General features: G+C 31.7%; 2 protein-coding genes across 3 annotated transcripts; both read left to right on the top strand.

Annotated features, from left to right (window-relative positions):
* Positions 1-594: 594 nt before the first annotated feature.
* Positions 595-4059, top strand: LOC108992353 (serpin-ZXA-like). Of its 2 annotated transcripts, none has more exons than XM_018966890.2 (2): positions 595-1133; positions 3084-4059. In XM_018966890.2, the coding sequence occupies exons 1-2, from the start codon at positions 741-743 to the stop codon at positions 3861-3863; spliced, it is 1173 nt and encodes a 390-aa protein (XP_018822435.1). In that variant the 5' UTR covers positions 595-740; the 3' UTR covers positions 3864-4059. The 2 variants fall into 2 exon arrangements, with proteins under 2 accessions (XP_018822435.1, XP_035541769.1); XM_035685876.1 differs by lacking the exon at positions 595-1133 and adding an exon at positions 1360-1584.
* An 8406-nt stretch (positions 4060-12465) lies between these two features.
* Positions 12466-18795, top strand: LOC108992308 (nucleobase-ascorbate transporter 3-like). Its single transcript, XM_018966838.2, has 14 exons — positions 12466-13009; positions 13739-13836; positions 14119-14295; positions 14749-14849; positions 15022-15097; positions 15217-15276; positions 15358-15542; positions 15633-15729; positions 15953-16039; positions 16193-16251; positions 17061-17152; positions 17246-17323; positions 17421-17584; positions 18408-18795. The coding sequence occupies exons 1-14, from the start codon at positions 12865-12867 to the stop codon at positions 18624-18626; spliced, it is 1638 nt and encodes a 545-aa protein (XP_018822383.1). The 5' UTR covers positions 12466-12864; the 3' UTR covers positions 18627-18795.
* The last annotated feature ends 3814 nt before the right edge of the window (positions 18796-22609 follow it).

The raw sequence follows: 22609 nt of genomic DNA, 5'->3' as shown, positions 1-22609 counted from the left end.
ATGATACCATTATACCTTCTTTGTTTACTATCTAACTATTTTTTTTTTAATAATGTTACATATGGTCATAGAGTGTATAATTATAATACAATTCTTTTTAAAAAAGAGTGATGTCTATTATTAAAAAATTAATTTTTTTTATGTGAGTCTCACATTTATTTACTTTTTTAAAGAAATTACATGACGCTTGCGCACTCCACAACTGTAAATATAATTTTTTTTTTACTATTTGAATTTTGATTAAAATATTATAATATGATCCTATTGCATAATTTAAAAGAAATTAAATTCAATCAATTAATATAATCATATAATTTAATTAAAAATAAATTTATTTTTATAAAAATTGACTCAAGAGTTAAAAGAATGTCAATTTTTATTTATTTTTAATTAAATTATATGATTATATTAATTGATTGAGTTTATTTTTTTTTAGATTATGAAAATATGATCATATTTTGAAATTTTTAATTATCATTTAAAGAAAAAAAAAATTGGATAATAAAAATAGGATAAGAGAATCAAAATTAATACACGTGTCGAGAGTGATTGAGATGTCACTTTTTAACAGGTGTAACACCTGCTGCCTATCTTGATTTGAAACTTCGTAATCCAGAGCCACACACTGTAGAATTTGATACTTCTATTTGATTCGAAACTTCGTAATTCAGAGCCACGCACCGACACACCCTCTTTCCTTTCCACTCTAGACATTTGTCGACCTCTCTAAAACAGCAACTATGGACCTCCGGCAATCGATCAGCGACCAAACCGACGTTTCTTTGAGGATCGCCAATCGGTTACTGCTAAGTGAAGAAGGCAAGAAATCGAACCTGGTGTTCTCGCCGTTGTCGATCCACGTGGTGCTGAGCATTATCGCGGCGGGGTCTAAGGGCCCTACCCTCGACCAGCTGCTATCCTTCCTCAAGTCCAGATCCACTGACCAGCTCAATTCCTTCGCTTCCGAGATCATCTCCGTTGTATTCACCGACGGCAGTCCCAGCGGTGGGCCTCGCTTGTCCTTCGCCAATGGAGTTTGGCTCGACAAGTCCCTGTCTCTCAAGCCTTCTTTCAAACAGACTGTGGACAAGTTTTTCAAGGCCTCTCTGAATCAAGTTGATTTTAGGAACCAGGTTAGCGCAACTCGACCCTAATCAGCTCTTTCTTAAATTGATATAGTTATTCACGGTCTTAAGTTGTTTTTGCGAGAAGGGTTTGCTGTTTTTCTTTTTTTTTTTATTTTAATTTGTTTTTCTCTCTTTCTTTCTTCTAGTTTTCGATGTTTGATGTTTACATATATTCATATTGACTAACAGAGCGTCTTATATTTACTCTGCCTGTGTGATTGCTGAACCCAAGGTGTGAACCTCGATAAAACCCACTCCATTTGGACGGAAAAACGTCTAATGAAAACCACACAGCATGTTTCTGAAACTATGAGTTCACTTGGCCTTCAAGAAAGCCCACTTCATTTGGACGGCAAAACGTTTTTGGCTAAACAGATTTTTTATCTCAATATTATACCGAGCAAGTAACTTGGCGGGAGTCAACTAAAAACTGCCCTCATTTTTCAGAAGTCCAATGGTAAGAAAATTGGTAGGTCTTTTTTTTCTTTTCTTTGGCTGAGAAGAAAACTGACTGTTCAGTTGGGTATTATTCTTCACATTAATAGATGAAAACATAAATTACTTATCAAAAAATAATAGATGAAAACATAATTGGTCACCATTCTATCCTACGAGTGATTTGGATGCAATTTTTGAACCCATTTGGGTAGTTTAGCTCCCTGATGATTTTCTATTTGGTTCTCCATGCCATGTAATTGATTTACAATGGATGGTTGTTTAACGATGGACAGAGGTTTTTCTTTTCAAAAAGTGAACTTGCTTTGCTTTCTGTTCTTATGGAGGAATTTATTGTCACGTTTTTAATTTAGAATGTTGGGGCCTTCACACGAACTGTCTTTTGAATTATTATACTTGGATCTTTACATAAAATAGCTGTTGACTAAGTGATTGTGAAAAATCACAATTAAGATGGCTGAGAAGTTAGGAAAAGCATATGGTATGGTATGGGCAAGTTGAGTTTCTTCTAGTAAAAGATGCATCTAATACTATTTCCGGAGCTAAGCCACTCTCTCCATCCATCATGCCAGTGGTTTAGCTGTGTAATGCCTTGCTAAATCCCGCATTATGTGGGTAAAGCATGATAAAGTTCATTAAGTTCCATGTCTCACATTGGTTCTTCACTAGGTAGAACCATGTTTTATTATGATTTGAAATAGTTTCAGATGTAACTTTGATTAGTTATTTTGAAGTCTTGGGTTTTTGCTTGGGTCATTACAAATGGTACCGTAGTCAAGTTATTAACAATATGTGGACTTGGATACTCAATGCGATGGGGGTCTTGATGAGAACGCTAGTGATTTAAGTGTGTGAGATTGTAGTGCGCTGCTAAGTCCCATAATGGGGGATTAAAGCATGATAAAAATGCATTAATGTTAAGTCTCACATTGGTTCCTTGGTGGAATTGGGCTTTATAATAATTCTAAGAAGCTCTAATTGTAACTAGGTTTTTTGGAATATAACTCGTGACTTTGGCTTTCCTTGAGTCATTGTAGGCAAAATTATCTTTATTTTCAAGAACGTACTGATACATATATCTTTGGTCCGTGTTCTGCCCGATTATTTGCTGCTCATTATATAAGTTTCACGTTGTTGCTTTAATCTTTTATGGTCATGTTGAATTCTATCTTGGTATTTCTTGGATTTTCCATCTTCTTTGCAAAGATCTTGATCTTCCTTAACACGTTCTCGTAACTAGGAATAGTGTTTCTATTCTTACTTTAGCCTTAAACTAAACACTGTCTCCTTCTGCTTATATATCTTACGTATCCCTACAAACATAGCATAGTACAGGATATGTGATGGAACGATTCAGTTTCCAAGCTGAAGTCTCTCTTAGTTGATTATGTTACACTTTTTTTCTATGTAGCATATTCACTGCATTTACTATCTAGTTCTTAATACTTTTGTTCGGATATACTAATGGTAAAATATTTCATTTTGACGGTTGCGTTGAAGCCTGACAAAGCAACGGGTGAAGTGAATTCATGGGCTGAAAAGGAGACTAATGGCCTTATCAAGGAGGTTCTTCCTCCTGGGTCAGTTGATGGGACAAGCAGACTCATCTTTGCAAATGCACTGTACTTCAAAGGAGCTTGGGGTGAGAAGTTCGATGCATCAGCAACAAAAGACTATGATTTCCATCTTCCTAATGGGAGCTCAGTTCAAGTACCCTTCATGACTAACAAGAAGAATCAGGTTGCTATTGCCTTCGATGGTTTCAAAGTACTTGGACTTCCTTATAAGCAAGGTGAGGATAAGCGCTACTTTTCCATGTACTTCTTTCTTCCAGATGCAAAAGATGGTCTGCCATCTCTGGTGGAGAAAGTGAGTTCTGAATCTAGATTCTTGGATCGCCATCTTCCTAACAGGAAAGTAGAAATTGGTGACCTCAAGATCCCTAGGTTTAAGATATCTTTTGGGTTTGAAGCTTGTAATATTCTGAAAGGATTAGGATTGGTGTTGCCCTTCTCTGGCGGAGATTTGACAGAAATGGTTGATTCACCTGTTAGTCAGAACCTATATGTTTCAAACATATTCCAAAAATCCTTCATTGAAGTAAATGAAGAAGGCACAGAAGCTGCAGCTGCTTCTGCCGCTGTTGTGTCGGAAAGATCCATAGCCTTTACTGAAAAGATAGACTTTGTGGCTGACCACCCATTTTTATATCTGATCAGAGAAGACATGACCGGAACGGTGCTGTTTATCGGCCATGTGCTCAATCCTCTTGAAGGCTGAATGAACATGCATTCTAGTGAAAATGTGTTATAGTATATGAAATCTTACAATCATGAGGCCATCGTAATTAATAATTGTCTTGCTTTTGTGCTTTATTGTGCTATTGTAATAACAGCCCACCGTGGCTTAAAGTGACTACCTAACATGTTGACCTTAAAATTATCATCAGCTGTCTTCAGTTTTTTACTTAAACGCTTTTTTCCTTGCCCTTCTAATGCTTAGTTTTGGACTTCTTAGTAAAGAATGCAAGCTCCATGGAGCTATGATTTATACAGTTTTAGAGTGAAAACTGTACAAATCTTGCGCAGTTTCTTTATAAAAAGTTATAAATATAAGATTCATTTGAAAAAATTTACATTTTAACAGTGGATGCCGCTGATTGGGCAGCTCAATTTCAAGGGGGGTAATTCCACTTACGAATCTCGAGTGCTTAAGTTAAAGTAGATATGATGAGTAATAATCAAATGATTTATCCAGCTTTAGAGTGTATAAATTTTGTATATTTTACTTATAAAAAGTTAATAAATATAAGATTTATTTGAAAATTTTATTTTTTTAACAGTAAATCTCATTTTTTTTAAAAGGGGTCAACATTGTATTTAATATTATTTTAAGGATCCATTTAGATAGTAAAATTATTTCATCTCATCACATCAGTGTACAAATCTTGTATACTTTCTTTATAAAAAGTTGATAAATATAAGATTCATCTGAAAAAAAAATCACTTTTAATAGTGGATTATTAAAAAGAATTTCAAAAGGGGTCAACATTGTATTTAGCATTATTCTAAGGCTCTATTTGGATAATGAAAGTATTTCATCTCATCACATCTCATCATTATAATTTTTTTAAATTATCACACAAAATATAATAAACAATTCAACTTTTTTAAATCTCAAAATAATAATAATATTAAAAAAATAATATTCTAACAATATTTTATTTAATTTTTAACTTTAATCTAAAATTATTTCATCTAATCTCATTATTTAAACGGTACTTAAATGAAATTGGGACTTTCATAAGAGTTTGGAGGATTTAGATTTGAGTCTTTATAATCCAAATCCTCATATATATTAAAATTTAAATATAGATCTGTATTAAAGCCAAACAAGCTTTCTTATCGCATCCCATTTTATTTTATCATTATAATTTTTTTAAATTTTCATATAAAAATATAATAAAAAATTCAATTTTTTCAAATTTTAAAATAAAAATAATACTAAAAAATATATTCTAACAATATTTTATTCAACTATTATTCAAAATATATCATCTCATCTCATCTCATCACATCTGAATTGTTTACCCAAACCTAACCTTAAATGCTTCAAGATCTAGAAGTTGAAATCATGATTGAATTAAAATACAAATCCAAATTATTCCATACTAAAGGCAACCCGAGGGATGTAAGTAGCATAAACTAAGAAATCGTAAAATTTGAAGGAATTCGTACTCTTGGTTGTCACGTGGATTCAGATATATTCTTAAATTAAGTTGTATTGCAGTAGGTTGAATAATAATAACTAACGAGGCACATGTTTTTGATCTGAGATTTGGAGACACGATCTCTTTTAAGATAATTTACAAGTCCCGGCCATAAAAGTGCTGCATTTTATTTCTAAAAACCTTATTATATATATATATATATATATATATATATATATGACAAACTATATACATGAAGAACTTCTTTAATTAATCCAAATCACTTAAACCTTTATATATATATATATATATATATGAATTTCATGTTATATATGATATGCTTCTTGGTGCAATATTTTTAATAAATTTTTAAGGGAGAGAAGTATTATTTATATAAAAATATTTTATAAAAATAAATTTATAAATTGAGTAATAAATTAAATTTATTTTATAATAAAAATAACTTTACTATAAAATGTACAATATGCTTGGATAAATAAAAATAGAAATAGACCGCCAACCAAACTAGAGAATCCGAATAGAGGACACCCACAGACGATGGATGGACCAAACCAAAAGGGATAAGAAAGAGGATAGATATACAATCTTTTTTACCATATTTTATATAACTATATTTTAAATAAATGATATTTATATAAAATAATTTATAAAAATAATATCACTTTATATAAATATTTTTTTTAGTGAAATTTGAAATAATGTTAAGTATAAGATAATATAAATTTTATTAATAAATAATAGTTTGTTTTACAATTTATTTAAAGTAGAGTCAATTTTTTTTACAAACATTAATACAGAATTAATCTATTTGATGCTCGTATAAATTATTTTTTTATAATTTTTCTATTAAAAACTTCTACATAGTATTATTCTGTAAAGAAAAATGTGATTGCTCGGATAATTTAAGGTCGGTGACAACTGACACTTGGTGGTGTTTTTGTTTTCAGAAATGTTAAATTCACGGAAAAAGTGTTTTGGAAGTGTGTCTCGAAGTATTTTTTTTTAGTGATTAATGAATTATTTTTTAATAATATTGTGAAGTTTTTATTTTTTTAAATATTTATGATGATTAAAAAATATATAAATAAAATAAAATAAACTTATCCGGACACACTTTCGGAACACCTTCGGTGAGGGTAGTTATTCGTTTGTTTTTGGTTTTTTGTGTTCTTTGAAACTTGGGAAATGTCAATGACAATGACAAGGAAAAGCAACCGACCAGTGTACAAAATTAAGCACGTAGCTGCTGCTGAGGTTCATTGTCTCGCCCCGCATTGCCTGCCTTTAACTGCTGGGGTGGCACGATTTGATCTCTCGTACGAAATCATAAATATATATATATTTTTATAAGAACGAATCTCGATTCATTAAAAGAAGATATATAAAATTAATTTAAAAAATAAGTGAATTATAAATATTAATAATTTTTTAATACACTTTTATAATTAACATGGTCTAATTCAAACGGTAAATCTCTAAAGATAGAAGTCTAAGAGATAACACAACTCTATCCATGACAGAGTTTACAATAACCAAGTAACAAAACTCTATACCGTACTAATTGGAGTATGGAAAAACCAAAATCCCAATATCACCGCCTAAGCGGAAGGGAGACAACATCCTTTGGACATAGGTCCGAAGGCACAACGTTTTTAAATTTTTTGTTTTCTTGAAAATAAAGACAGGATATAAATAAACTACAATGTGAAAATACTGTAAAAATAAAAAAACAGTGCACAAAAAGGCGGCGGTAGGGAAAACCAACTATCAATCTTGGGAGATACAGAGTCGCCTGTTCCGAAATAGCCGCTCGTTGCAACGACAAAGAGCTCCTTGGTGGCGCTTGAGGACCACACGTCGATGAATTCTGAATTTTTCGTCCCGTGCGTGCGGGCTACGCTCCACTCCAGTTGGGGATACATTCGGTGGTCATATAGATTGGCGACTGGGCAACCTCTTGGTGGGGCGCGTGTTGGCTATTGGGTATCAAAAAGTCACGATCGGCGATTCTTCCTTTATTTGGCCTGAAAAAAAAAATAGAGAGGGAGAAGGAAGGAGTGAGGGGGTGGGAGCTTAGCTCAAGCCGATTCTGGAGTTTGGGGAAGTCTAAAGAGAAGGGGGAGGATCAGTTTTAAAATATGGCCATCAAAACATCAGGGCAGAATCAGAAGTTAGCAATTAGCAGCCACCGTATTATGAAATCATAAATATTTTATAAGTGAATTCAATCCAATAGTTAAATTAAACGTGTCAAATTTATAAATTCTAACTCAAGTTATTTAAATAACAGATCGATCATATGGTGTTATCTGTTTTAATTTATTTATAAATTAATTAAAAATATGTTAACTCGATACTACTAATTTAAATTTGTTTATTTTATGTAAATAATTGAACTAAAACTTATAATTTATTTGACCTAATTAATATAATTTTACATAAAAATTAAAATATATATTTATTAATAATCACAATCTTTTAATAATATATATCAATATTTTTCAAATTTTAACATTTAATAAAATTAATATTACAAACCATAGAATAACAAATATGAGCATAGGTCTAAAATTACAACAAAAACATAAACATATTGAGAAACATCAATATTACAACTTAACAATAATAAAATTTTAATTTTGAAATAAATTCTAAACTGGTCAAAATGAATTAATTTCATATTAAGCAAGTTGACACCTTATTAACTCGTTTATAAATCGTGTCTTAACGAGTCAACCTATTTTGACCTAAAACATTAAAATCAAACTCAAACTCGCTAATTTTGTATTTTATTCGTGTTGAGTTTATGGATCGTGTCATATATTGTCACCCACTTACATATTCGTAGATCCCCTTTTGCTACCAAATAATTTAGAGAAATGCTTTGATGAATTATATAAAAAATAAATTCACAAACTAACGTGTCTTAATATGATACATCAAGTTATAATATTATTTTTATTATAAAATAGATCTAACGTATTATATAAAATCACGTCAATTTGCTTTCAAGACTAAAACCCAAAATTTTAAAAATTTTAAAAACCTCTTGTCTCATTATTATAACTTTTTCAAATTTTCAAACAATTCAATTTTTTCAAATTTTAAAATAAAAATAATATGAAAAAATATATTATAATAATATTTTATTCAACTTTTTAACTTTAATTTCAACTCATTTCATCTCATCTCTAAAAACAAACTAGGCATCTCGCCTTAATGGATGGCATAGCAATCCGAGAGCGAGCCCTATAAATTATGTCTTAAATTCAAAATTTTATATTCACGCTTTCGGAATCATCAGATCACTAAAGTGATATTTCTTCAATTACTCGATGTACACTTGTGAACGTACCAAAGTTATGTGTTCATTTCCAAGAAGTGAGTTCAAAATTGGAAAACTACCATTTTGCTATTAATCTAATATCTTGGTGAATATTCCCAATATTTTTTTCTTTCTTTTTCTATTTATTTCGATATTAAGTGGCGGTAGGCTTCATGATGAATGAGAATTGAAAGCCCTCGAAGAAACTTGGAAGGCAACTTTCATGCATTGTCTAATTAGGACATAAATGTTCACATATATAGGTGTTTGACATGTGAAGAGAATTTTATCACGAGATAATAAGAGTAACGATAAAGGCATAATAAATAAATAAATAAATAAAAGTTTTCGTAATGTACACTCAAATTATATAACAATTGACACTTTGAATTAATTATAATTGTTAACATAAAATGAAAAATAGGTAACATGACATAATCTTCACACTCAAATCTTAATAGTTTGAAGGTGTTTGATTATTCTAAGTCTTGTTTAATTAAACAGATGAAATGAGATATGATGATATGACAGTTGAAAATTAAAAATTAAATAAAATATTATTAGAATATTATTTTTTAATATTATTTTATTATGAGATTTAAAAAGATTGAATTGATTTTTATATTTTATTTGAGAGTTTAGAAAAATAGTAAAACACAGAAAACTTAATTTTTATTTGTAATAATAGGTAGCCACAATTTTTGCAAAGCAAATTCCAAAGAAGCAACTTTTGTTTTTTCAAATGTTGACAAGAGAAGAGAAGTTGACAGGAAGAGACGTTCATTCCCCAAAGGAAAATGCTAGAGCTGCTCTAATGTGTTTTATTATGTGTATTTTTTTAATTTTTTTATATAGATTTTTTTAATAATTTTTAATATTTTTAAAAAATAAAAAAATTTATAATATCATAAAATAATACTTTCTTAATCACAAAATAAAATAAAAAATAATTTTTTATGAATTTTTATTTTTCTTCGTAATTAAGGAAGTATTTTTTAATAAACTTTTTTTTTATATTTTGATTAAGAAAGTATTTTTAATAATATTCTAAATTTATTTTTATTTTTTAAAATTATTAAAAAATATTAATATATATATATATATAATAATTTAAAAAAAAAAAACATAAACACATGTTAGAGTTCCAACGGAAGTCCCAGTGGAGCTGTATCATCATCCTTCCCCCAAAAGATAAGGTTGTGTTTGGATGTTGAAATGAGTTGAGTTGAGTTGAGTTGAGTTAAGATAATAAAATATTATTAGAATATTATTTTTTAATATTATTATTATTTTGAGATTTGAAAAAGTTGAATTGTTTATTATATTTTGTGTTAGAATTTAAAAAAGTTGTAATGATGAATTGAGAGTAGTTAGGTAACCAAAAAGGTCCAAAATTTAAGAGATTCTGAAGTTATTGGGATAAGAATTTGGGATTAGGATTATGATCGGATTGAACCTCGAAACAGCCAATGAAGTTGCTTGAAAATATTCCACTCATTTTTATTTTATTTATTTTATTTTTTATCTCTATAAAAGATGAAGAAGACGTGCTGCATTACAGTATGGTTTACATTGGGGTAGAAGGTAGATGTTAAACTGGCATTTGGTAGTTCATCTTCAAATTTTGAAAAAATAGAGACGAAATCATCTGTATTAGAATAATCAAATACAAGTAGCTTCAAATATGAGTTACAATATTTGTAAATGTTTCTTCATATTTAAAGATATATTTAAAGGTATACTGTTTATCTTCAAAAGTGATATTTTAAAACATCAAAACTATAGTTATTGTAGTTGCAAAATAGGTTTAGGAAAGAAATTGTCAGAAAATAATAATTAAGTAAAAATTAAATTATTAATTAATATATAATTAACGTAGTTGTAAAATATGAAGAAAGAATTATTAATATTATAATTAAATAATATTATATTATTATTTTAACTAATCCAAAATTTATGATTTTAAATGATTTTGAATTTAAAAAAAAAAATATTAATATGCCGCCTAAGTTTACCTACTCATCTTGATAGTTGATGTTTTTTTATTTTATTCTATTTATTTAACGATTACGAAAGACTAAAGTGGCATTCAGTGTATTGATATTTTTTTTTATTTCTTAAAAATATTTATATATGTTAAAAAAAAATGAAAAAAAAAAGAGACAAATTTGTTATATGCATGCCCTCCCTGCATGCATATAATAAGTTAGATTGTGAGCTCAGGCGGAATCAGAATTTTACTTATTATAATGGTTTTTCAATATAATGTATATTAAATAGAAGGGTTAAATTACCATTAACTCCCTGTACTTTATCCGGTTTGAGATTACATTTTTGTGTAATTTTTTTTAGAATTAACCTATCGTATTATTACAAGTTTAGAATTAGTCTATTTCAAAAAAAAAAAAAAAGAATTAGTCGCCTCCGTCAGTACATATTGAAAATAAGGTGATATGCTTAAGTTTTAACCAAGCATAGGGATTAAAATAAATGATCCATTAAATTGATTTTTTATTTTATTTTAAAATAAATGTGATATATTAAAAATTATTCTGGCCGTAAAACTTTTTAAGTCTCGTTTAATTATAAAAATGAGATGAGATGAAATAAAATAAAAAATATGTGAATATTAATGAGATAGCTTATAAATAGTAATAAAATAGTTTGAGTTAAGATATTTTATAAAATTTTAAAAAATAATAAAAAAAAATTGAATAAAAAAATTATAAAAAATAAAATTTTGTTAGAATAAAATTTTTTAATAAAATTTTTATTTTGAGATTTGAAAACCTTAAATTATTTTTTATGTTTTATTTGAAAGTTTGAGAAAATTATAGTGATTAAGTATTGATTTGATGAGAAATTTGAGATTGAAAAGTGTTTATATTTAAACGGTATTTGGATATTGAGATGAGTTGAAACCATATGTGAAAATCATATGAGATTGGTCTTGTTTGATTATACATATGAGATGAGATGAAAGTTGAATAAAATATTATTAAAATGTAATTTTTATTTTAAAATTAAAAAAAAATTAAATTATTTATTATATTTTATATAAAAATTTAAAATAATTATAATAAATAAATAAAATAAGATGAAATGATTTTTACAACCAAGCGGTCAAAACTCTTTTTTATTAGAGTTCAAAAAGGTCCAATGCCTTTCAATTTTTTCATAAAATAATAAAAAATCCTGACGTGTCGGCGACTTCTTGTTACAAGGGAAGAAAGCGAGCTTTGACTTCATTGGTTTGGACTTTGGATCGTAAAAATATTTTATTTCGTTTCATTTTTATAATTTTTTTAATAAAAAATCTTCACAACCTCCTAACACTCCACACTCTACATTATTTTTAATTTTTATTATTTTTTTCTTTTATTAAATATTTATTATATGAAAAATGAATAAAAAATTTGAAATAATTTAAAAACAATAAACTCAAAAAAAAATTTAAAAAAAATATTAAAAATTTAAAAAAATGTGAAGTGTAGAGTGTGGTGGAAGTTGTGTAACAATTTTCTTTTTTTAAATTATTATATAAAATATAATAAATAATTTAATTTTTAAAATTTTTAAATAATAATAATATTTTATTTATTTTTTATTTTCTATCTCAATTTATTATCCAGACGCCGGTCAAACTTCAAAGTTTTGCTAGTTGGCCGAGTAGGGCCTAGAATGGGCGTGGGATGGGAAAGAAAATGGCAAAATAGTAATATAAAGAAACTTGAAAGCCAGTTTGGTGAGATTAATTAAGGAAGAAGGAAAGTACATATAAAATATAAAACTTCCTCGAAGACGTGAAAGTCCCGTCCCTTCTGCCCATACGCTATTTATGTGCGCAGTAAGTACCATGATCCTCTGTCTGTAGTCTATATGTACACACATGACACCCTTAACGTAATCCCATGCTGTCTCTGTCTCTGTCTCTCTGTGAATCTGAAGGAGCTAATTTATGCGTTAATAAAATGATCTGGAACTTCCTTATGAACTTTCCTTTTTCGTTGAAGATGTCAACTGGGCTTACTTTTGAATTCTAATAATACTTTCCTTTCACTTGCCTTGTTTTTTCTGGTATTTTCCTTTTGTATTTCTCTATTTTCTGTGATTTTGGTGTGGGAGAGGGATAAAACCTACCCCAGTACTGAGCAGTACAAGAAGGAAGAGGAAGAGCTATTATTACAGTCTTAAAAGGGAAAGAACGAAGGAAGAAAGAGAAAAAGATGGTGGAAACGGCAAACCACCACCAGCCGGCGTCGGCGCCTCCGCCCCCAGCGCTGCCTCTTGGAGCCGCAAGAGGTCCCACTTGGCCTCCCGCCGAGCAACTCCAGCAACTCCAGTACTGTATCCACTCCAACCCTTCTTGGCGTTAGTCTCTCTCTCTCTCTGTCTCTCCCTCTTCTTTCTTCTTAGTTCTTGCTTTGGGACTTGATTTAGTAGTTCAGTTCGTGCAGGATACTGATTTTTTTTTTAGTTCTGTAAACGAGAAAAAAAAAAAGAAGGTGAAGTTGAAGATTCTGTGATAAAAGGTGGACACTTTTTGGTATGTGGTGGGGTTGTGAGAGAATCAGAAAAGAAAAATACATAGTCTGATTAGGTAAAAATAAATTTATAAATTGACGTAATGATGTAATAAGTAAGTAAGATTATAAAGTTATTTTTGTGAAATCTTTTTTAAATTTGCAGCAGTTATCATCACAAAAATTGATTTCATATACCTTAGTTCTTGTATTTTTCCTCTTGATTAATTTGCGGATCGCTTTTCTTGTCGTAATAATTGGTTCTTCTTCTCTTTTATTATTTCATGTTTAATTGAAATATGTTTTGAACATTAGTGATCTGTCCGTTAGTAATTTGTGTTAATAAATAACTAATTCCACAACTTATCCTACTTTAGCCGAACTTTCTATTTCACCAAAAGATGTATTTTTCCAAAAATAAAAAATAAAAAATTGCAGATCACTCTTTTTTTTTTTTTTTTTTTTTTCAGAATTTTTGGTCTTAATTACATGTTGTGGATATTCTGAAGCTAATTATAATTTTTTTTAATTTTGATTTTACAGTCTGCAACTAATTAAATTAATGGGAATTTTACAGCGGAAGCATGCTTACTGGCATTCCAGCACTACATCGTAATGCTTGGAACGACGGTTTTAATTGCTACAACACTAGTGCCTCGCATGGGTGGGGACCATGTAAGTCTTATCCAAGATTCGAATATATATATATATATATACACTAATGAAAAATAATATTTGCAATCGTGAAGGACACAAAAGTCGCACAATCTTTTTGAATATGAGACCACATGAAAAAATAATAATTTTTTAATAGTGGACTCCTCTTTTTCAAAGTGATTGAACGGTGCTTGTGTACTACACGACTGTATGTAATATTACTCTATAATCGAGCTGAATTAGATGGACTACAACTTTGCTTTAATCCAAATATTCCAAATTCACTGTTTATGCAAACAGGGTGATAAAGCCCGTGTCATTCAAACAATACTCTTTATGGCGGGACTGAACACATTGCTTCAAACGTTGCTTGGGACGAGGCTCCCTACAGTGATGGGTGCATCATTTGCATTCCTCCTACCAGTGTTGGCAATTATCAATGATTTAGGTGATGAGAACTTCACAACTGGGCATGAGGTATGTAAAGTTCAAGCTATGTGACTGAAAAGAAAACAAGTACAACCTGATTAGAAGTTGGTCGTGTCTCAAAGTTGTTGTCTTGGTGATATAAGACATGGCATTTTTCTACACCATCGTTCTAAAGTTCTTGTTACTTTCTCTTGAATTACATGTTCAATTTATGAATTTTTCAATGGTATGTGTTCTTTTTTAGTAACATGTGCTGTTTTTATTTTCCGTTTCCCTTGCAAGTTTCACTCTATTCCTCGAACGATGATGTTACAAACATTGGCACATGCGTCTTTGTACTGCTGATAACTAAATTTTAGGATAGTTGAGGTGCATGCTTAGCTGGTTTACCATCAAATTACCTTGCCTTCTTATTCTCAACTTTGATTTTTCTGGCATGTTATATATTTTGAGTATTTGAAACATAGGATTTTTTCATGATTTTAATGAGGTTGCTTGCAGAGATTTGTCCACACAATGAGAACAATTCAAGGATCCATGATTGTATCTTCCTTTGTCAACATCATTCTCGGATATAGTAAGGCATGGGGGAATTTGACTAGGTAATGTAATCATGCTATGGAAAAAGAAATTCCCTCTACACAACAAATTCAACACTTGTAACTTTTTTCCATCTTAAGGATTCTGGCTTGAAACATAGTCCTGATTTCTAGTTTTTTTCTTTTTTTAATTTATTTTGTTCAACCGTTCTCACTTTGTTTTTCACCTCCCCAGACTATTTAGTCCCATAGTTCTCGTACCGGTGGTTTGTGTAGTGGGTCTTGGTCTATTCATGAGGGGCTTCCCAGTGGTAATTCTCTCAAGGGGCACTCTAATGCTTTGGTGGCTTTGAAAGAAAAAAAATCAAATCACTTGTCAAAAAGGAAAGAAAATCATCACATCAACATCTGACTCGTATGTTCTATGCAGCTTGCTAACTGTGTGGAGATTGGCCTGCCCATGCTTATTCTTCTGGTTGTTGCCCAGCAGGTTATAGATCTTTCCCGAAATCCTGCCTTGATGCAAGATTCCTCTATAAAAGTCTGATGAGCTGTGTGATTTTCTGTGCAGTATTTGAAGCGCATCATTCCTAAGGGCCATATCATACTTGAGAGGTTCGCTTTGCTTTTTTGCATTGGTATCATCTGGGCTTTTGCAGCTATCCTCACAGTGGCTGGTGCTTACAACAACGTACCAGAGCAGACTAAAATGAGTTGCCGCACAGATCATTCCTTCCTCATACAATCTGCTCCTTGGTATGTTCAGATAATGGGGTTCCCTGTTCCCTGTTGCATTATGGGTCCCTCTGTACATAATTTATTTTGACTTCTTTTTTGGCATTCTAGGATCAAATTTCCCTACCCATTTCAGTGGGGTACTCCGATATTCAGAGCAAGCCATGTCTTTGGAATGATAGGGGCAGCACTCGTTACATCTGCAGAGGTTCATTCGCTAAAATTCCAATTTAGAACCTTTTGAAAAATTCATTATTATGTTTTGTATCAGCCCATTACAAATAGTTGATTGACTTACCCTTTTGTACTAGATTTCCACAAACGTGGCTAATGTAAATATTGGAACATTCCACATTGATGTAGAACCTATAAGTTTAATTTAGTTCATTGGTCTCTTTTTCTTGATGAAGTGTTCATTAAACTTTTGGCAGTCAACTGGAACATTTTTTGCAGCAGCACGTCTTTCAGGTGCTACACCCCCTCCGGCACACGTTCTCAGCCGAAGTATTGGCCTTCAGGTAGTACAGCCATGGGCTGTCACGCCTCTCTCTCTGTTGTGTAAATATGTGTATATATATATATGTCTAATTGCTTTAACAGAAGATGAATGAATACTGACTATTGCTTTACTATTTAGAATATAAAATTAAGGCTTATATCATCCAATGCAGGGTGTTGGCATGCTGCTTGAAGGGATCTTTGGTGCTGCTGTTGGTACTACTGCATCTGTGTAAGAAAGCAACATTTTATGATCAATATACTAATCTGTTTTGTGCCTTCACTTAGCATGAGCGTCAACTATTCCTATAAGAGCCATTCTACTCATCATCCCCCTACACCATACATTTGGTAAGGGAAAAAAATAAAAAAATAAAGTGTGGTGTGTGGTATAGGGGATCATTAATAGAATTTTTCTTCCTATAAATGTTCAGCAAAACAATCATTGGGATAGTAGTTTAGGCTGGTAGTTTAGTATGCTCCATTGTGAGAAACCTTGAGCCCTAGAATGGTTTGAACACTCAGGTCCCGTTGGGGCCAGGATTGTGCTTATCTTATATGTCTAGCTATTATCATAGAACCAAATTTGTAAGATCATGATACATTGTAAAATGACTTTCATACAAGGTTTTTGTATATCTATTATGTTATTATATAAGGTGATTGCATTGAATTGTACTGCAACGCTTCACGATTTTCACATTATAGATGGATAGTTAATATTAAATCAAACAACACACTATTGGCTACCAAAAGATCACTGCCAGAGACTGTTATTAATCTCCACATAATCAAGTTATTAATTGTTAATCTGGATTATGAGAATTTATAAGGTTTTAGTAATATATTAATCAAGCAACTCCTGGACAAGCTTGAAGTTGTTGAAAAAAGTCAACCAATCGGGAATACAAAATCTAATTCGGTGGATAAGTTCAAACTCGGTTCATGTTTGAATAAAGAATAAATGAGCATAGCTTGAACATTCAATACTCTGTTTGACTAGGCTCCATTAAAACTCTATTTGTTGGGATAATATTGTAGAGAAAATGTTGGCCTCCTCGGACTGACTCACATAGGGAGCAGAAGGGTGGTGCAAATTTCAACTGCTTTCATGATCTTCTTCTCCATATTTGGTTTGTTTCTGCTTCCACCATGAGTTTCCTTACCTATAATCTTGGGTTTTATGCATTATTTATCTATAATTGTGTAACCTTTTGTTCTTTCAGGGAAGTTTGGTGCCCTCTTTGCATCTATTCCTTTATCAATATTTGCTGCCGTCTACTGTGTTTTATTTGGCATTGTTGGTGAGTGATTTTCTTTCTTCTTGTTGTAATTAATCTGTTTTAATATTGTTGATATCTTCTTAAAGGAAAATTTTCTCTCCTGTTTCTTTATTCACAGCTGCTGTTGGGATCTCGTTCATACAGTTTGCAAATAATAATTCTTTGAGAAACCTCTATGTTTTGGGTCTGTCCCTGTTCCTTGGAATATCAATACCTCAATATTTTGTGACAAACACCGATCTAAATAATGGCCATGGACCAGTAAGAGCAGATGGTCAATGGGTAAGTAGAAATGCTCTGCTTTGCTGATAATGGGGTAATATGTTTCTTTGGCTGTATGTATTCCATTTTAGAATATTAAAAAAAGGTCTTCTTGCAAGCGAGTTCGCACACCAAATCGCACATCGATGCTGGCATGTAAGGCATCCATTTAATGAAACGTTGCGAATTGAAGACGGAAATGATTTTCGTGAGATAGAGGACCTTCTTCTTCTTTCAAATTTTTTCTTCTTTTGTTTTTCTTTTCAATAAAAAAAACCATGTCAGAGTCGGTACGCGGTTTGGTGCTCCAAACCGCTTGTACCTAGCAAGACTCATATTTAAATCCTCCATGTTGTCCATCTCCCACAATTTATCAATATTTAGATCTCTGCAGTAGTTGCACTTCAGTCACACTATTTTTGTAGTCCTTTCTGCCTCATTGTTCTCCAAATGTGCTGCTGCCTTAGCTAAAACTTTATTTAGCTACTTCAGAAATGTATACCCAGTGAGTGTGTATTGTCCCATTCATTTAATAAGCAAATATGCATGCGCAATTAAACAAGGGTCACTCTTTGTAATGATCGAGATCGAGTGGTTATTCTAGTCTCTTGAATCGGCCTTGACATTGAAGTCTAAAAGTTATTTCTCTGCTAGTAGATTTAGAGTATGATTATGTTGATTCTTCACATTATCTGAAGTTCTTTAGCTATTGACCTTCATAGTTCTTAATTTGATGTGTATTCAAAGGCTGAAGTTGTCCTGGTCGTTGAGCCAATACATCAACTTGTAATTTATATTTTATATGTTGGTCTGGTCTGATTGTTTGTCTTTGTAACTTTTGCAGTTCAACAACATTGTGAACACATTATTCTCCTCGCCACCAGCCGTGGCAATGATTGTCGGGACGCTGCTCGATAACACGCTTGATTGGAAGCACACAATTAATGATAGAGGAATCCCATGGTGGGTTCCCTTCCAAAACAGGAATGGAGATGTAAGAAATGATGAGTTTTACAGTCTTCCCCTGAGGATAAATGAGTATATCCCTACTAGATTTCTTTGAATAACTCGAGTCTCTTACCCGTTTGTACATGATTGGCTATACGCTAGGAGGAATATATTGGTTTTGTTTGTTGTAAAACAAGGCATGTTCTAAACATAGATTATACTTTCACCGGCGGCAGCCATTGTGTTTTTTGATTTTGCCATGTCCTGAGCTTCTTAATCCCCCCACCCGAGTCTCGGCATGATCACTAGTATATCCCAGTAACCAAGTATATGGAAATCTTGTGCAATTTGGCTCCTGCAGACATAGATAGATAGATAGATAGAAGAGATTATTAAGCTGCACATGATATAAAAAATAATGTTCTAACCATTTTGGTCCTTCATTCTGTTCAATTTTTTGTCCAAATTTTCAGTTCGTTTGAATTGAGAATCATCTTAACTCATCTTATCATTATAATTTTTTTAAATTTTTACATAAAATATAATAAACAATATAACTTTTTTAAATCTTAATTCAATTTTTTAAATTCTCAAAACAATAATAATAGGAAAATGTTAGGGAGCATGATTTGGGCTCCTGTTTGCTTTTTCCCTTTTGACGTGGGAATGACAGTTGGCCTTCCGTACTGAATTTTATTTTTTTATTTTTTCCTCCCTCACATTTCTCCCCTTCCCGGTGTTACCCCTCCCATTTCCCTCACCCAGATCTCTCTCACTCGGCTTCTTCCCTACCCATCCAAACTCACTTTCTCCATCTCCATCTCTCTCACTCGGCATCTCCATCTCCCCTGTCTAGTGAATCCGTCTCCCCATTGATCATTGCCCAATTCTTTTTCAAGGTAAGATGTCGATGCACATTTTTTTTAGTTCTTTTTGGTTTTCTGCGTCTCCACTTTGCCCAATTCATTGAGTTTTGTTGTACCAATTTCATTGTTAGGTTTTTTTTTTGTGACTCAATTTTGAGTTTTTTTGTGGGTTCGGCTATGGCAATTGGTCACAGTGGCTGGTGATTTTGTGAGCACCAAGTGCTCCACTAAATTTCATTTTGTAGTTCTTAATCGGATAATTTTTGTCTTCTGGATTCTTAATTAGAATTTTTCTTCTTCTTCCCTTTTTTTTTTTTCTTTCTTTCTTTCTTTCTTTCTTCTTTTTATTTTTTATTTTTTTATTTTTTATTTTTATTTTGGGTTTGGTTGTTTTGGAATTTTTTTTTACTCAATTTTGAGTTTTGTTGTATCAATTTGAGACTCATTGTTGGTTTTTTTTACTTAGTTTTGAGTTTTTCGGTGGTTTCAGCTATGGCAGTTGGTGGGTTCAGCTATGGCAATTTGGTGGAAAAAAAAAAATTTAAAACTCAGTACGGAAGGCCAACTCACGTCAAACGAGAAAAAGTAAATAGGAGTCCAAATCGGACTTCCTAGTATTTTCTATAATAATATTAAAAAATAATGTTCTAACAATATTTTATTTAATTTTTAACTTTTATTAAAACTATCTTATCTCATGTTACTATCTAAACGGGGACTAAAACTGATGCACTTTTGATATATACAGCTAGGATTTTACTTTTTGAAAAAACATATAAACATATAAATATATATATATTTATATATATATATATATATATATATATATTTATAGCTTGGTGTGAACCTATAATGTTCGATTCCTATTAGTAGATTGCTATCTCTTTCCCTTTTTTTTTTATCCTTCTTGTTGGAGTATTGTTATCTGCTTTTAATATATTGTCTTTATATTGAAATATTAGCAATTTGCTTGGTGGCATTGAAATGATGGATTTGTGGCTCATTCAAGTATGCATGTTTTGGCTTCGACCCAAATCCTGCATATCTAAGAATTTCAGTGGCTATATTGATCAAACGGTTAAAAAGTTTTGGGGTATGTGATAAAAGGTCCCAAGACCTCTTAGGTAAGTTTGCAATATGAATGTACACAGTAAATATTAGTTAGGACTCAGGAGGCTATATCTAATCCTATCCTCCTTTAACATATTTTCGATTTTTCTTTTGTATCAGCATATGATAAGCTCACTGTGATATGAGGTATATGCTTTAGAAAACATATAAAAATAAGGCAGATTGTTGAAATAAATGAACAGTTTATACTAAAAGAGGAAAAACTTGAAAGAGATGCTTTGTACTGGATTGTGCAAGTCTTGTGTGTTTTTGAAAAAAAAAAAAAAAAACTATACTCTGTTTGAAAAGATTCACGAATTAATAGTTGCTCACCTATTTTTTTATAAATTGAGTGCGCGAAAATTACTTTAGGACTAGATGTGACATTGAAAAAAAAAGTTATTTATTGATAGAAACAGACTTAGAGAAACTTGTTTGATGCCCTCTCCTCGGTCAACCATTCCATAATGGCTTTCCATTTAAAATAGAATTATAAGAATAGTTGTAAAATAAGCTATATGTTACTCTTAAACAAGAACTCGAAGATTTGTGTGGTAATCATCCATGGGCATAGTTATCCAGTGCTCAGCAATTGAAAAAACTAAATGTAATAAGGAAACACTAATCGAGCTCCTATTACAAGAAGGGGTACCATGCTTTTATCTCCCGCTACAATTTTTGGTAAGGGAGTTTTTCTCCGTTTCTCTCCCCAGAGTTATCTCTTTATCCACAACCTGCCATTACAACATCTCCGTCTATGGGGGGTGGAGCTTCATCTTTTCCCCTCCTCCACTCACCCAACCCTTGCTTTTAGGTTTATTTTTGGTTTCGTTTTAAATTTTCTAGTGATAGTACCAAGATGTTCCGATCTACTGCTAGCCGGCCATATTTGACCGCCATGCACCCCTCCAATGGACTCCCCAACTGCCGATCTATCAAATGGTGGAAGAAATCTGTCCAAATGAGTGGCATGTGTGGCTCACGCGCAGTTTACAATGCGCGTGGGCCTCACACACCGCCGCACCATAAGGAGTTTCCTGCCTCCACGCGCGATACCATCGGGGCCAACAGCTTCACATCTGTGTGCTCCTTTTTTCCTCAATGTGGCACCACCATCGTCGGTGGTTGTCCTTCGCTAGTGTATCTTGCCGTCTTCAGGTTGTTATTCTCCTATGTTCCTGTTTTCCCTAATTAACGACCAAGACGATGTGGTCATGATAATCTCTTACAATTGGACCAGATCAACAAAATGCAGCGCACCCTTCTCGAATGTGACTTTCAATTGTAGGTGTATAGTCTGTTTATCAGGCTATGTTAAAACTACTTTAAAATGACTTCTCCATATGAGAATGGGTTGGAGTCAAATTTTTGACTTAATAACCCACTTTTTTAATTTTATTTTCGGTGCTACTTTTACTTGTTTTGAGATGATTGTTAGAGACTCTTACCCCATTGAATCTTGTATCCTTATAACCGTTTAGTTTATCTATGCAATACTTAACTTGCCAAGAAAAAAAAACGAGTATTGTGAGGATTATGAAACCAGTCGTACAGTACTAGAATACAACAGGTACATGACAAACAGTTGCGTTGGCATTTCCATGACTTTCAAGTAATTCAAACCTAAACGCAGCAGAACAGATGTAAACCCCTGCCAGAATTCTACAGGTGCAATGGCTTCAAATAGCATAATCCCGTCCTCCACAAAATTAAACTACAAAAAACACAGATGAAATCATTGAAGGGTTTTCTGGATTGAGAGAACCTCCCAACTCATTTCATCTCATCTAATCATTACAACTTTTTCAAATTCTTATACAAAATACAATAAACAATTCAACTTTTTCAAGTCCAAAAACAAAAATAATATCTAACAATATTTTATTCAATTTTCATCTCATCTCATCTTATCTAACAATAATTTAAAAGATCTGCCAGGTATTATAATAATATACTCATAAACAAGAAAGAACCAAAAGGCATTAAATGAATATGCACCAGTCAAACTCGAACTCAGCTTAATGGGAAGTGTAATGCTGAGGAGATTACTTCACCAAAATAAAATTGTGCAACAACAATTTTCCCGTGAAAAGTCCAAGCAATCACCATCTAAAAAGTTTAG

Source organism: Juglans regia, chromosome 15 (genome assembly GCF_001411555.2).
Source record: "Juglans regia cultivar Chandler chromosome 15, Walnut 2.0, whole genome shotgun sequence".
NCBI classification, from domain to species: domain Eukaryota; kingdom Viridiplantae; phylum Streptophyta; class Magnoliopsida; order Fagales; family Juglandaceae; genus Juglans; species Juglans regia.
This window is presented reverse-complemented; position numbering and strand designations above follow the sequence as displayed.